Here is a 16,138-nt window from a genome sequence, read left to right as displayed (position 1 = left end):
AGGCCACTGATGGTCCTAATGCATTACAAACAACTAATCTGAATCTGTTCTAGGAAGAAGCTTAACTTGCTATTAAGCATGCAGATTAGAGATTCTTCTCCAAACTGAACTTAAAGTACTTTGGTCTGATGAAAATAACAAAACTCAAGACACTCATCTCGATGAGAGGAAAACCCCAAACTAAGCTCTCTGAAGCATCAGCAAATGTGTTAAGTAGAAAAGACAGCCAAATTAAACCACCTCATCGGTACCATCCCAGGAGCTAACTGAGAACAGTCTAAGCATTAAACACCAACTACTACTGGAAAATGGCTTGAGAGGACTATGGAAATGGTAGGTTAAGAACCAAACCAACAGAGAAGAGTTAAAACAAAATAAAAGAACAAAACTTCAGGACGTGCCGTGCCCTAATAAAAGCTGACTACTATAGTGTTATGATTACTGTGCTACACACTGTTATGAAGAAAACATGAGTATACATAACATATATGCTGATATAGTGAGTTATCTACACTTCATTTATCAGCAAAGAGGAACCAAAAAGAAGGGGAAGAATCAGGAGAGAATAAGCCAAAGGACAGTTCAAAAAAGGAATACAACAGGCTCAAAGTGGTAAAGAGACCAAATAAAGTACCAAGAAGTGTCAATAGCTACCAATCTTTGGTAGTTGAAAAGAACTATTTCAGTAGATTATTAAGGGCAAAACAGTGTATAATAGCTTTAGGAAGGAAAGAAGAAAAAACTTCAACTTTCAGTTCCTGCTAACATGTACTGAGTAACTATTATGTTTACTGGCAATTGGACAGGAGTATAGAGACAATTTTAAATTTTTCTTCAAGTACTGTGAGTTCTGTTGCCTTATAAAGTATTCAGTGCCACAATTCACTAGCATGCTTTGTATGTGCTACAGTACATGCTGTTTAAAACAAAGAGTGGCATAAAAGAGTTAACATAAATACTCAATACAGTATCAGCCTTATGGAAAATATTTTCACGAAGATAACAAGTAATCCATGGTTGTATCCACCGACTTATTTCTTTATTCCAAGTTATCAGTCCTGTAGCTAAAGAATGTAAGGTCATTTAGACATTTCTGTAGCATCAAATTCTATCTTCTTGAAAGGAAAGGCCTTCCACCTTGGGTACTGTTTCTGAAGTCCAGTGACAATATCCTCCACCACAAAACTTTCAATCTTTATGACTGGAATCTCAAATGTCTTGTACCTCACATGTATTCCCCAGTCATGTCCACAGTTTTGTCTGGCACAAAATATCTTTTCTTTCTTTTCAAAATTTCCATAGCTCAATGGTTTGGGGTGTGGTTTACTTACAAAGTGCTCCTTAAAAGCATCTCCAATCACAGTATAATGAGATTCCTAAGATGAAAAGATTAGACAACATAAAATGTTAGAAGTAATCTATAGGGGCTGGGGATTTAGCTCAGCGGCATAAGCGCCTGCCTTGCAAGCAGGCAGTCATGAGTTCAATCCCCGGTACCGATAAAAATGAAAAAGAAAAAGACAAAAAAAAAAAAAGAAGTAGTGCATAATTGTAACTTTAAAACATCTCACAGTAATCGGAATTGAAGAGCAAGTAGAATCCTTATTTTACAGTAAAGTAAATAATGGAGGCACCTGTAGTCAGATTAGGATCCATTTATAGTAAGTTCCCAACTTATGAATATTTGAGTTGCAAACTTTCACAAACACAAACAGACCTCGTATTACTAGCATTCATAGCTTCAAACATCACAAAGGTGACTCACATGTTGCAGAAGTAGCTCACATGTCTGCGGAACTGTCACACCTTTGCTGCTGTATGCTTAGTGCACAGTGTGTGTGTTTGGAATTTTTTTATGTTTTTCATTGTATGTTTGTGTCAAAGGTGTATAAGATACTTCATTGAACTTACAAAGGAACCCTTGTGACCTCTTATGCAGCAGGGAAAGGTAGTATTTATATACATTTGACTCAGTTTGCCAAAATACCAATGTCATACATGCCTTCGTATATTTGTTAAAACTACGAAGATAATATCTGTACATTACTAGCAACTAAATTACTGATTTTTCCACTAAAATATGTCTGTTGTAGGACCTAATCAAGGATACTACATTGCATACAGCATAACCATTATTTTTAATAATAATTTAAGTGGCAGCATTTTGTTTTGTTTTGTTTTATTGAGACAGGGTCTCACTATATAGTGCAAGCTGACCTTCAACTAAGTATCCCAGGCTGGCCTTGAACTCACACCGTTCCTCTTGCCTCAGCTTACCAAGTGCTAGGGTTACAGGCATGGGCTATCACACCCGGCTCATGGCAGTGTTTGTAAACTTTTTTTACTTATATCTTTAATTGACAAACAATTGTATTAAAGAATAGGGCATAATGTGATAATCTGGTATATGTATCCAGGAGGTGATGCTCAGAGTAATTAACACTTCCATTTCTTTAAACCTTTGTCATTTCTTTGTATGGTAAGTCTTCAAGCTCCTCATAGTACAGTTAGAGACAAAGGAGTTAAGGAAGTCACTCCCTTTCACCCATTTAATTTTAGCACCCTAGGGCCAGTCTTACTTCACTGTCCTGAGAGACAGAGCATCAGAGAACAGAAACCCAGGTTATCTCAGATCTTGTAGGTTAGCGCACGTAACCTAGCCTAGGTCTGGATCCTCTAGCCAGACCTTCAGTCACCTTCACCCTGCCTCAACCTTACTAAAAGCTTATGAATATGTATGGCCACTCATATATCTCATTAAGATCAGAGTGGATTCTGGGATAACAAGTGTGTTGAGAATCTGGAGATGACACAGCATGTTGTCAGTCAATAACACCTGGAGATTCAGGGGAGGCACCTAAGCACGCACTTTAAATTCCATCTGGAAGTGGGTGCTGGGCACGGGATCTGTATGCAGACTTACGTTTTCCAGTCATAGCAGCACCACTTCTCTTCATGCCACACTTTGATGATACGGACTTGCCCTATGCACACCTTTCCATGACCCTCAATACATGTAGCTGCCTTCTGCCTGCCATCTGGTGTGCGGGCAGTGGATTACTCATCATACGTAAGAGCCTGGGTTATACCTGCTAAATTCATCACATGATAATGTTCTCATTTAATGCTGCATAAAATATGTAAAAATTGTTGTGAACTACAGTTATCCACTGTGCTCAATAACTCCTAATAGTATTTTGGTACCTGTTATCTGGTCACTCTACTCCTTTCCTCACTACCATTTCTGGCCTCTAATGACCAATAGTCTATTCACTACTTCTGTAAGACCAACTTGCCTAGCTTCCATGTATCAGCAAGAACGTGGCACTTTTTAGGTAGACGGACCAGGGCCACAGTAAGTAATACTATTCTTATGTTTCACCAATAGACAGTAACAGTGCTAATAAGAAAAAAACAGGTATTCTGTATCAAAAGGCTGCTTACCTCTATCACCCGTATATCAGCTGTGTAGCATGCCAAGACTTTGCACTTCGCACAGAGCAGTCTTTTGTTTTCCTTATCAGGGACAAACTTTGATTTGGGCTGACTATCTCTGATGAATTTTTCTTGATTCTGTATATGGTAAATCTACATGCCAAAAGAAAAGCCTCAAAAGTAACTCAAGTAAAACCAGCATATACATTGATAAATGCATGCATACACACATATATACATACATAATCATTCATATATAACTTATGACCATATGATATCTATTTGTATTGTTTGTAAATATCTCATAGATAATTTTACTGGTTCTCCTAACTCATTATTCAATGCTTCTAATTAGTCTTGAATTGAACTCAGGACCTCATATTTTCAAGCAAGCACTGTGCCACTGAGCTATATCCCCAGCCCCTCCAATGAAGTCTTTCAATACCTTCCTCAAAGATGTCTATAACAAGACAGAAGGTGTTCATTAAACAGTTACATATGCTTTCTACAGTTGGCAAAACTTTAGAAATCCTTCACAAATAGCTACATAGTATGGACTATTTCAGGAATAATTATACCCACTGCAGGCATAAATCAAATGAGTGGAACAGGAAAAAAAAAGCCCCTACCATCTAAAATATTTTCTTTCTCCCTTTCAACCAAAAAAATACTGCTGAGTTCTTTATATATATATATATATATATATGCATATATTGTGACTTTTCTAAATCAAAATTTAGGCACTTGGCTAAGAACACCCAAGAACCCTGGAAATTATATATAAAAGACTTCAAGGGTGAAGCAGGGAAGGCAGGCCAGCCAGGAGACTTATAGTCCTGGGAATAAAACAGTGGTCACCTCCCTGGGTTTTCTCTTCACCTGATATATCCTAGACTTGGACATGAAGAACTTGGTGGCTTGAAATACTATACGTAAAGACAAAAAAGTTTCAACAAAAGCCTGCTTTTTCTTACCAAAGGACCAGAATAGTGGACAGCTTAGTGGACAGAAAACTTAAAAGACAATAACTGTTTTACTCCACAGGAAAAAAGAAAAGAAACCTGCCCAACCTCCCCCCACACATCAAGTGGGAACTTGATTTTCTACCTCTCCAAGCTGCAGTAAGGTAACCCAATATCTGGACATACAGGAAGCCAGGGCGTGCAGTGGGTTGACCAGTAGTGTAGCCCCCTTCGCCCTTCATCCATGGTGCCAGTAAGACCATCTAGGGAGATCAACTCCAGCCAGCAGTGACCAGCAGAATGCCCCACCTGCTGGTATCTGTAGGAGGCTGAGTAGAAACCTAGATTCCTACCTCTGTGTGCATGCAGTGATGATGTGTTTAAAAAAAAAAAAACAAAACAAAACCTAGTTAACACAGAAGATTAAATAGTATCTAGAGTCTTATAAAAAGTCTGGATTTTTTTTTAAATCAACACTCATAACAAGAAACATTAAGATCTAAAACTGAATGAAACAATGCAATCAATGGATGTCAGTACCAAAATGACCAAGATGTAAGTCTGAAAACGATGTTAAAACAGCCATAATAACACTTCAATGAGCAATCAAATATTCTTAAAACATGAAAAAGTATAAATGGTCTCAATAACCAAAATAAAAAGCTCAGTGGATCAGCTCACCAGAACAATGGAGGGGACAAGAAAAAATCAAATAGAAATGATCCAACCTGAATGAGAGAAGAAAAAAAAAGACTGAAAAAAAAGACAGAACTTTAGGGCCTATCAGACTATATAAAAAACAAACCAGTCTGGGCTTAGAGTGTACATCTATAATCCAGAGTATACAGCTATAATGCAGAAGGACTGCAAATTCTAGTCTAGAATGGGCAATTTAGGACCTTGTCTCAAAATAAAAAGATAAAGATCAATGGGGATGCGGCCAAGGGGCAGAGCACTTTGTTAGCATGCGTGAGGACCTCAGTCCAATCCTCAGGACCAGAAAGAAAAAAGCTAAGCCATGGGGACTGCAAGCTTGAGAACAGTTTAGGCGATTTAGTGAGACCCTATATCAAAATACAGAGGTGGGGATGCAGCTCACTGCAAAGGGTATTGTTTTAGTATTTCTGATTTCATGCTTCTGTGTTACAAAAGAAATTACAATATGATTAAGGTCGCCATGGAGCAGATAAGCCACTCAAGTAAACATTCTAGCACCTGTTCTGCGACCTGGGAGCTTTTCTCTGCCAACAGAGATTTAAGAAAAAGATGAAGAGCTGTGTCTTGCAGTACCACAGAGTGGTCCTCAAGATGAATTGTCAAATTAACAGCAAATATCTAGCTCAGTTTGACCATTAGATATAAAAACAGAACTTCATGTAATAGCCCTAAAATGTATTTTAATCCCATTAACACTTAAAATACTAATTTTAGCTAGAGTCATATAGCTCAATGGTCGATTGCTTATCTAACATGTGAAGCCCTGAGTTCAATTCCAGTACCACAGACAGACAGACAGACAGACACACACACACACACACACACACACACACAGAGTCAACAAATTTAAAATGTTCACTACAGCACAAAACTGTAAATATAAAGTTACTGTTCTAATACATTCTAAACAATATGCTAAAGTATACTAACCATGCTCATGTTCCCTATTCATGTTTATGATCAGATCCTAAAGGAGTAACAGACAGACTTACTCTTTTTTGAAATGTTACTTCATCCCACGTCTGAAGTCTTGAAATGGAGTCATTCATCATTTTCTCCTTGATTATGTTTATATGTTCTTTTTCAATTACATCAGCATTACTGCTCAGAAGATAGCATTTGCTGCCTTTTGCTCTTCCTCTGCCTACCAGGAAATAAATATTTTGTTTTTGACTTAAACTTGATACAATAAAAGAATAGATGAAAGAGATATTCCTAAAATTTAATTATGGTCAATGAATCCTGCTTCTTAGAGAAGTCAAACTGCTAAAAGGGTAGATCAAATGCAGGCATGTACCTGTATGCCACACACACAGATAAAGGAGCAGCCCACCTAAGGCTAACTTTCTTGGGCTATCCAGCATACGTAATCCACGTACTTGTGGCTCCTACTTGTGCCTCTACCATAAATAAAGACAAAAATGACAGACACACCGACACACGAAATGGGAGCCATGTCAGAAGGGCATCAAAGCTTCTCACCTCTAGTCTGGATCATTCGGATGACATTGCCTACATACTCGTACAGGATAACCAGATTGCACTGTGCAATGTCAATGCCTTCATCAGCAACGGAAGTAGCAATCAGAATGTTGTCTCCATTCGATCTGAATGTATCCAGTACACACTTCTGTGCTGGGAGGGTCATTCCTGTGTCAGAGTTAAGGGCATTAAACAACTCACCAGAGAAGGGAACTTCCCCTTGGAAAACCTGGCTATAATTATGGAATGCTTATCACAGGCTAGGTACTAGTGACTGCTTTACATTCATGATCTTCCAATAACCCTAGGCAGTAGAGTCCTTTCCTGTGGCTGTTTATCTTTAACAGCTGGGACTCGGTCATAATACCACCCTGAGCTCCAGTCTCAGTTCTGACACCTACTAGCAGCGTGTTTTTGGCCCTGTCATTCCAAAACAAATATTGAAATATTGACCATTTCATAAAAATATCAACATGATAATAGTGTAAATGTGTATGGGAGTTTACAGCTGACAGAACCTTTTCACAGCTGCTCAGTGCAACTTCACAAAGTCTTACGAGGTCAATGAGGCAAGTGTTTTGACTCCCCTTTATAAATAAGGGGCTTTAGATTCTGGAGGTGAGGTAAACTGACAAGCTAACAAGTGGAAGAATTGAGCCTTGAACTTAAGTCTATGACCCAAATAGTGTGTACTACTAGAGTATCTTCCCATCCTAGCCTATCCCAACATCCCTGCCTTTTTAAGTATCAGTGCTTGCCACACTCTCTGGGGTAAAACTAAGGGTGAATAAGGGCATGCAGTATTATGTTCTCTATCAAAGAACTGATACTATCTCTATTCGAAAAAACCCTATTTCTTTCTGCCCCTGGGAACAAAGCTGAGTTATAAATCCTAGCTTCTCCTGCGCTTAGATGGGGCAGAAATAATCCATGTTTCTTCCAAACCTGACCTGACCCTAGAATATTCTTATTCCTTATCTGTGGGTTAGAAAAAGTTACAGTAGAGGATCAGAACCCACTGAAATAACAAAGCCATCACAAAGAAGGAGCCTGAGTGCACAAATAAGAGGAGGTGCATGGAGCAAAGGTCCACACTCACTCCTCTAGTCTTGGACTATAATGGAAGCAAGCAGTCACTTGTATTGTTACATTCTTGGGGTTTGTTGGAGCATCAGATTACTCTGACTTAACTAAAGTCTGTTCGCCTGGCGAGAGCTACTGGGTTAAAACAAGCACTTGAACCACACTTAGTCTATCAGAGTTTCCCTCATAGAACCTGGAATTGAGATTTTGAGACAGGTAGTAAATCTGGAAGGTATGGGGAGTACATGAATGAAGAATCAGAGACAGCAACTTATAAAGGGAAAAGAGTGAAACAGATGAACAAATTCAGACAACCTCCCAATCTCAGTTGCAACTGTCCACAAAGCCCAAGTACAATTCCTGAGAGCAGGTTCTATGCAAATCTGACCAAATCTGAGCAGCTGGCTCTCCTTACTTGGATCAGGCCAAGTGGTTTCTGTTAATTGGAGGAAAGGACCTTGCATAAGATAGTCAGAAACTACTTTCTAATACCATATGATCCTGGAGATAATTTAAGTCATTCAAACATAGAGTGAAGTTAGGATGTAGTAATCTTCCAGTTCATTTGATTATGGCAGTACCCACAATGGTAACTCAAAGACACAGCTACATTTAAATATTTGTTGAATCACCTTATGATCTCCACTCTCCAAAGAGAAGACCTACCTTGGGCAGGAAGAGAGATTATATTACCTTCCTTTGCCTAGCTGGCAATGGGATCCCAGTTTTTTAAAAGACTCTTCCAAGTTTATAAAAATTCAAGTGCAGTCAGTTTTATTTTTAGAACGTTTCTTAAAAATAAATACTTGTATATTATTAATTTTACTTTGGAGTGTTCTTTAAAATTTGTGAAAGATGCAGATCTAGATTTCTTTTTGTTAAAGATGCGTACCTAGCATTCATTTCTTTTAAGTCCATGTATTCTCAGTAAAACCAAAATCAAACAACTGAATCACAGATACCATGTAAAAACTCTATATGTGACTAATGGCTAATGTTTAGCTTATATTGAGTACTCACCATGTGCCAGGCACTATTCTAGACTAGGAGTTGGCAAACTTTTCTTTAAAGGCTGGGCATTAAATACTTTTTGTTTTGTGAATTGGGCTGTCATAACTACTCAACACTGCCTTTGCAGCATGAAAGCAACCAGAAAACACATAAATGAATAAGCATAATTATGTCCCAACAAGACATTTAAATTAGAACTTCATGTATCATTCATATATCATAAAATATAATTTGCTTTTTTGAACCACTTAAAATGGAAAAATTCTTCTTAACTAGTAGGTCATGCAAAAGCACAGAGAAAGCTGAATTTTGCTATGCATTCACATTAGCCCTAGGAGCTAGATACTGTTACTATTTTTCCATTTTACAGATGAAGAAAATGAGGCACCGAGATTAGATAACTTGATTATTCACAAAACAGGAAACCTAAAGATGGCAACAGAAATAGGAATTTAAGAATGTTCAGATTTAGCAACTTTTGCATATTTGTTTGCAGCTTTTTGTAAAACTTCTCAGGGTTTTTTTTTTTGTTTTTTTTTTTTTTTTTTTTGTAAACATGAGATTAACATGATGTGAAAGGAAGAGGAATAGGCCAGAAAAAAAATTCAGGCAAAATTATTTTACTGCATCTATTCATGACCAAACATTTATTCAGCAACTGTAGATTACGGTTTGTCAGCTAACAATATTATACTTAAAGAACCCACTTTTACCCCAGCTCCTATTTTGTGAAAGAAATGGACTGGAGACCATGGCAGTGCGGAGAGTTCACAGAAGATGGCTGTTTGGAAGAGGCCTGTGCTGACCCAGAGAAGTCCCAAGTACATGTTGGATGTACAGGTGAACAAAGAAAGAAGAAAAATGTTTTCTGAATGCTCATTTGTAGGAAAATAACAAAGTCAGAAATCTAGTTGGACTCAACAGTGGAGTAAGATTCCGGAGAACTCTGAATTCTAATCATACCAACATGGTATTGAGCTTCATGTGGTAAAGCACATTTTCAGAAATCTGAGTCTGGAATTCATACTCATAAAGTTTATAGATTCTATGTGGGGAGGTACAGGTATGATGCCGCGGGCTAGGAGGGCAGGAAGAGGCAGGTGACCATTATAAATCAAACCAAGTAAGAGCAGCATGAGGCCCTGCATTGCAGGGCATAGATTACAGCATGAAATATTCTTCTTACGGGGTGGGGAACACAGCCATGTGGAAGTATGGATGAGGGCTGACCAAGGATCCTCCCAAATCTCAAGATTCTTTAATCATTCTAGCCAGATTTCAGAATTGTTTGTTTACACTTTTTAAACTGTATAATTTATATACTATACAGAAGAGTTGTGTATGTGCAGTTTAATAAAGAATAACAATACAATAGAAATAGAATGTTTCTATTTCCAGTTAATCTTACATCACTAGGTAGGTATAATCTATTCAGCTGAGCTTTTTAAAGATTTGGCTTTTCCTGAGCTCAGAGATTTCTAACAGCTCATGCTTGTAGGGTCCATCCTATTACTGATCTTTCCTTCCTCATTCCTTGCCCTACAGGTCTCAGGCTGCTTTGCGAGCCAAACTCTGTAAGTCAATATCTTTTAAGAAATCTCTGTGCACTCATGAATGTAGAAACATGTATAAATACCATATTTAGGCACAATATCTTACTGATTTTATTTCTCTGGGTTAAACCCTAACTGATAGAAGCATTTAATAAAGAATCTGACTATATTATATATTTATACATATTATACTAAATCTAATTAACTATATATAGTACCTGTTTTATTACTTGTTTTGCCACGTCCAGTTAATATGCCAGGCTTTAGAAAGTTAAGTGCAGAATTTTCTTCAATCCATTTTTTTAAAGCCTAAAAATGAAAAGTAATTATCAGTTTGCCACTACTTGTAAATCCTTCATATTAATTCAATATTGAAATATATATATAAAAGGGGCTGGGGATTTAGCTCAGCAGCATAAGCGCCTGCCTTGCAAGCAGGCAGTCGTGAGTTCGATCCCCGGTACCGATAAAAAGGAAAAAGACAAAAAAAAGAAGAAGAAGAAGAAGAAGAAATATATATAAAAAAGCAGTATTAATAAACAGATGGATTTTATACTGACAAACCTTGAACTTCAGACAATAATTAACTCTATGGTGTATATACCTTTGTGGCTCATTATGATTTAAATTTCAAGATATAGTGTAAATAAAAAAGCAAAGTTCATAGGAGTAAGTACAGAGAATTAGTAAGTCTGTTCAGCAAGGCTTCAGGAAACAGATCTGCAATGCAAAATCAACTGTATTTCTATGTATCAGCAACAAACAAATGCAATTTTAAAAGTACCATTCATAATAATGTTGGAAAAATTAAAATGTAGATATAAGCTTAAAAAATATAAAATCCCGGGGCTGGGGATTTAGCTCAGCGGCATAAGTGCCTGCCTTGCAAGCAAGCAGTCGTGAGTTCGATCCCTGGTACCGATAAAAAGGAAAAAGACAAAAAATATATATATATATATAAAATCCCTATGCTAAAAATTATGCAACATTTACAAAAGAAACTGAAGATGTGGTAGGTAGCCTCTAATGTAGCTTTCAAAGATCCCTACCTCTTGTATTCAAGTCACCATGCAATTCTCTCTCCTTGAATATAAACTGAACTTAGTAGCTTGCTTCTATTACAAACATTATGGAACATCAGTTGTGGGATGAAGTTATAAAATGTGTCTGGTTTCCAAGTTACACAATCTTTCACTCATCTCTCTTGAATCACTTACTGTAAGGAAATCTACCTGCCATGCTGGGAAGGAAAAGTTCACATCAGTGAACTTGGAAGCACATCTTATGAAGCCTCTCAATAGTCATGTTAAGGAAGCTTGGAAGTTAATCTTCCCCAACAGTCCCTAGGATGACTACAACCATGGCCAACACTTTGATTGCAGCCTCATAAGAAACCTCAAACCAGAAAAGCCCAGTTTAGTTATTTCCAGATTCCTGATGCTTGGATATTATAATATAGTAAATGTTTGTTGTCTTCTGACACTAAGTTTTGGGATAATCTGTTACTCAACAAGAGCTTAATTATATAGAAGCCCCATATAAAAGAAGATATATCCTGCAGTAATGGATGAGAAAACTCAATATTGTTAAGATGTTATTTCTCCCCAAATTAGTCTATAGATTCAAGGCAAACCCAAATATTAAGCAGATTTTTTTCACAAATATGAATATCTGATTTGAAAATGTATACAGGAAGGCAAGGGAACATGGCTAAAACAGCATAATAAAAAAGTTAAAGACCTCACACTACCTCATTTCAAGATTTCTACCTAAAAAGAGAAGATAACACAGTACTGGAAGAGAGTACAAAATCCTGATTTTTCATCTCTGTTCCCTAACTATAAATTGTGTGACTCTGGATCATGAACAATGGATGTAATATTACTAGTTTTTCTCAAATAGTCAAAACAAAAGACTATAAGTCACAGTAATCAAAACAGTATAGTATGGGCTGAAGGACAGATGTGTAGGTCAAAGGAACACAGTGAAAAATACAGAAAGAGTCATGCAAATATGGTCAAATGATTTTCTTTTTTAAAAATTACTAAGGTAGTTTCATTGAGAAAGAATAGTCTCGGCAACATATGATGCTATAAGAATTAGATGTGGATATTAAAAAAACAGCATCTCAATTCATCTGTCATACCAAAATTAATTCAAAATGAATTGTAGGCCTAAATATAAATTGTAAAATTATGAAATTTCTAAGTTGTTTAGAGAATACAAACTCGTAAAAAAAAAAAAAAAAAAGAAAGAAAGAAAGAAAGAAATTTCTAAGTCGTAACACAGAAAAATCTTTGTGACCTTAGGTAAGTAAAGGGCTCTGAGATGTAAAAATTACTGACACAATACAGAAAAAATTTATAAACTACAGTTTATCAAAACTTAACATCTTTCAATTTACAAAAGATACTGCTAAAATCACAGAAAACAGGCATGCCATGGCATGTAAGAAAATGTTTACAAATCACAGGGCTCACAAGACTTTTTAACAGAATAGAAAAAGAATATCCAGTGGGGGAAAGGGGAAAGGAAGAAAGGGAAATGGATAAAACATATGTGTACACAAGGGAGTTAAGATAGTTACATAGCTGGCTTCTCTTAGTCCCTTGAAAAGAAAGTTTGTGCAGTGAGACATGCTTTCTTGACCCATATAAGTGTTTTCAAGTTGTATTTTCATTTCAACTATCAAGCAAAGTTACAAACACTAAGCAGACTTTTTTTCCCAAACTTTGCTGTTGAAGTAGTGGAAAGTTTGAGCTTGGAGCTGTTTGACAACGGAGGTCTCGCTGTATGAGAAAATGAAGCAACAAAATGCCTCCAAAAACTCCCATTTTCTCCCAGCTGACTGATAGGACACTGATGAGGAAATCAAAAGTCAAATGGCTGAATTATAAAACTAGATAAATAGAACACAAAAACATACCCCAGATCAATAAGGTGCTCAGGGAGCTCACAGATGATACAACTATATAGAAAAAGGACAACGCAATGATCCAAACACTTAAATGACACCCTAATAAAAAGCTAGCTGAGCTTTAAAAATTGATATAAAACATGAATGAACAGTTCAGCAAAGAATTAGAAACCATGAAAGAGCACCGATTAAAAATTTTGTTGAAAGTATGCTCAGCGTAAGTGATCAACAGGAGGAAACAGTGTGAAAGACAGATCTCATACAGGTAATGCTATAGTCATAGATACCATAAAATTAACAAAAGATATGGAAAATGGACCCAGCTGCTGAAAGACAATGCAAAGAATGCAAAGAAGACTAACCTAAGATAAAATGGAGTTAGTAAAATCCTGGAAGATGGCATGAATGGCATAAAAAACATGTTTGTAGAAACTACAGCAGAAAACTTTCCAAGTATAGCAAAAGAATACAATATACAGATAAGTGACATATAAAGAACACCAAATAACCACAATCAGAAAAGAATATCCCCACATCATACTCAAACTCCCAGAAATCCAACACGATGATAGAATCTTTCTGTTAGAGAAAAAGAAAAACTCACAGACATAAAACTATAAGAATTACATTAGACTTTTAAAAACAAACTTTTACAGCCTGTAGAGCTTGTTGTAATAATGTGTTTCAAGCCCTAAAAGTAAACAGCTTCCAACCCAGATTATTATATCCTGTACAACAATATCAAGATTTATGGAGAAATAAGGCATTTTATAGCAAAGAACACCTAAAAAAAGTCAGGACCTGCAAACCACCTCTATAAAAAATTGTCATGGATATTTTAGAAAGACACAATAAAATCAATAATGCCAAAAAGTCTAGTGGAATGAATATATCTGGTAAGACGAATAGTTAAGCAGAATGGAGAAAAAGGGGAGCAACAGGAAAATAATACAAGTACAAGAGTAAGTCAGTAGCTTTCAGTAATACTTCTAAGTGAATGGTCTCAATTCCCCAATCAAAACACCTTTTGGCAAATTAATTAAAAAACAAAAACCAATACTACATAGAAATAAAATGTAATTATAAAAGAAATACACAGACAAAAAAAGCAAAGAATGGAAAACAGTATGTCATGCATGGAGAACCTAAAAAAAAAGCAGGAGTAATTATTAACTTTTAGAAAAAGTAGACAGTAAGGGAAAACTGTTCAAAAGAAGCAAATAAGGTCATCACATATTGGTTAAAGAAACATTTCAACAGGAAATTAATTATAAACATTAGTGTACCAAACTTCAAACAACAATGAGCAGATAAACATAATTGAGCAGATAAGTGAGAAAATAAACATAAACACAATTGTAATGGGGGACCTCAGAACCCCACAGCCACAAAAAGATCAATTAGATAAAAAAATCAGTAAATATACATCAGAGTTGAATCAAACCTTCCAGCTTAATAGACAGCTACATAATGTTCTACCCAATCATAACAGAATACACATTTTTTCTTAGCAGTGTAATGTAACTTTCTCCAAAATAGACCACATACTAGCCCATAAAGCATGTTTAGGTAAATACAAAATAATCAAAATTATCCTGAAAATATTATCAGATCATAGTTCCATGAAACTAGAAGTCAATAGCAAAAAAAAAAAAAAAAAACCCAAGGAAATTATGCAAACACATGGATAATAAACAATACACTTTATATAACAACCAGTTACAGAAGAAATTAAGAAAAAATTACTAGTTCCTAGATCAAATGATAATTCAAGTACAACATAGCAGAAATTATGGAACAATGAAACAAGTCCTAAGAGGGAAGTTTATAGCTGTGAATGCCCACATCAGGAAAAAAATGTAAATCCAAATAAATAACCTAATGATATACCTCTAAGGCCTAGAAAAACAAGAACAATCCAAATTCCAAGCTAGTACAAAGGAAGAAAGCATAAAGATCGAGCAGAAATTAATGAAATTGAGATAAAAAAAGGAATAAATGAAACAAGGAGCTGACTCCTTAAGACTAAACGAATAGAAAATTTCTATTCAGTCTTACCAAAAGAAAGAAAAGACCCATATCAATGCAATTAGAAATGAAAAAGGCAAAATCATATGAGACACTGCCAAAATTCATTAATATTACTAGTAATTATTTTGCAAATCTATACTCCAATAAACTAGAAAATCCAGAAGAAATGGGTATTTCCTAGGTACATATGAATTGCCAAAATTGAATTGAGAAGACACGAAAACCCTGAATTATTCAATAATAGGTAGTGAAACAGAAGCAGTAATTTATAAAAAAAAAAAACTTACCAACTAAGAAAAACTCAGGTCCAGATGCATTCATTTAGAGATCTAATACCAATACTCAAACGCTTTTAATGAAATTGAAAGGGAAGGAGTACTCCCCACATCCTTCTGAAAGATAGCATTACTTTGATTCTAAAACCAGACAAGGACTCAGCTAAAAACAAAACAAAATAAAACAAAACAAAAAACCAAAACTATAGGCCAATCTCTTTAACAGCTGTAGATAAAAAGCTCCTCACAAAATACTAGCAAATAATGCAACAAATCATTGCATTAAAAAGTTCATACATCAAGACTAAGTAGGCTTCATTCCGAGGAAGCAAGGATGGCTCAGAAATAAATGAATGTAATACATTACATTAAACAGAAGCAGAGACAGCAAGTATGTGATCATCTCAATACATAGAAAAAGTCCTTAACAAAATCCAACATATATTCATGATAAAAAGCCTGACGGGAGGAAGACCTTCTCTTAATCTGAATAAAGACATTTATGACAAATATATTGGCCACATCACATTAAATGGGGAAAACCCAAAAATTTTTCCTCAAAAATCTGGAATAAGAAAAGGATGTCCATTATCATCGCTCCTATTCAATATAGTACTCAACACTTTAGTCAGAGCAATCAAGTAAGAGAGATAAAACATAGATACAGGAAAA

At 35.9% G+C, this 16,138-nt stretch overlaps 1 protein-coding gene across 5 annotated transcripts in view; it reads right to left on the bottom strand.

Annotated features, from left to right (window-relative positions):
• Positions 1–1,017: 1,017 nt before the first annotated feature.
• The window catches only part of Rigi (RNA sensor RIG-I), a 65,969-nt gene continuing 50,848 nt past the window's right edge, over positions 1,018–16,138 (bottom strand). For all 5 annotated transcript variants that reach the window (XM_063226782.1, XM_063226771.1, XM_063226777.1 and 2 more), the window contains 5 exons: positions 10,462–10,552; positions 6,597–6,764; positions 6,107–6,258; positions 3,445–3,588; positions 1,018–1,376 (listed from right to left, as the gene is read on the bottom strand). In XM_063226782.1, coding sequence (XP_063082852.1) covers positions 1,080–1,376; positions 3,445–3,588; positions 6,107–6,258; positions 6,597–6,764; positions 10,462–10,552 — 852 coding nt within the window. In that variant the 3' untranslated portion in view covers positions 1,018–1,079. The remainder of the gene's footprint in view (positions 1,377–3,444; positions 3,589–6,106; positions 6,259–6,596; positions 6,765–10,461; positions 10,553–16,138) is intronic.

The sequence above is a fragment of the Cavia porcellus genome, unplaced genomic scaffold (genome assembly GCF_034190915.1).
Source record: "Cavia porcellus strain 051 isolate PalLab524CR breed Dunkin Hartley unplaced genomic scaffold, mCavPor4.1 scaffold_1, whole genome shotgun sequence".
Classification (NCBI taxonomy): Eukaryota; Metazoa; Chordata; class Mammalia; order Rodentia; family Caviidae; genus Cavia; species Cavia porcellus.
The sequence above is the reverse complement of the archived record's forward strand: the minus strand, read 5'-3'. Positions and strand labels throughout refer to the sequence as shown.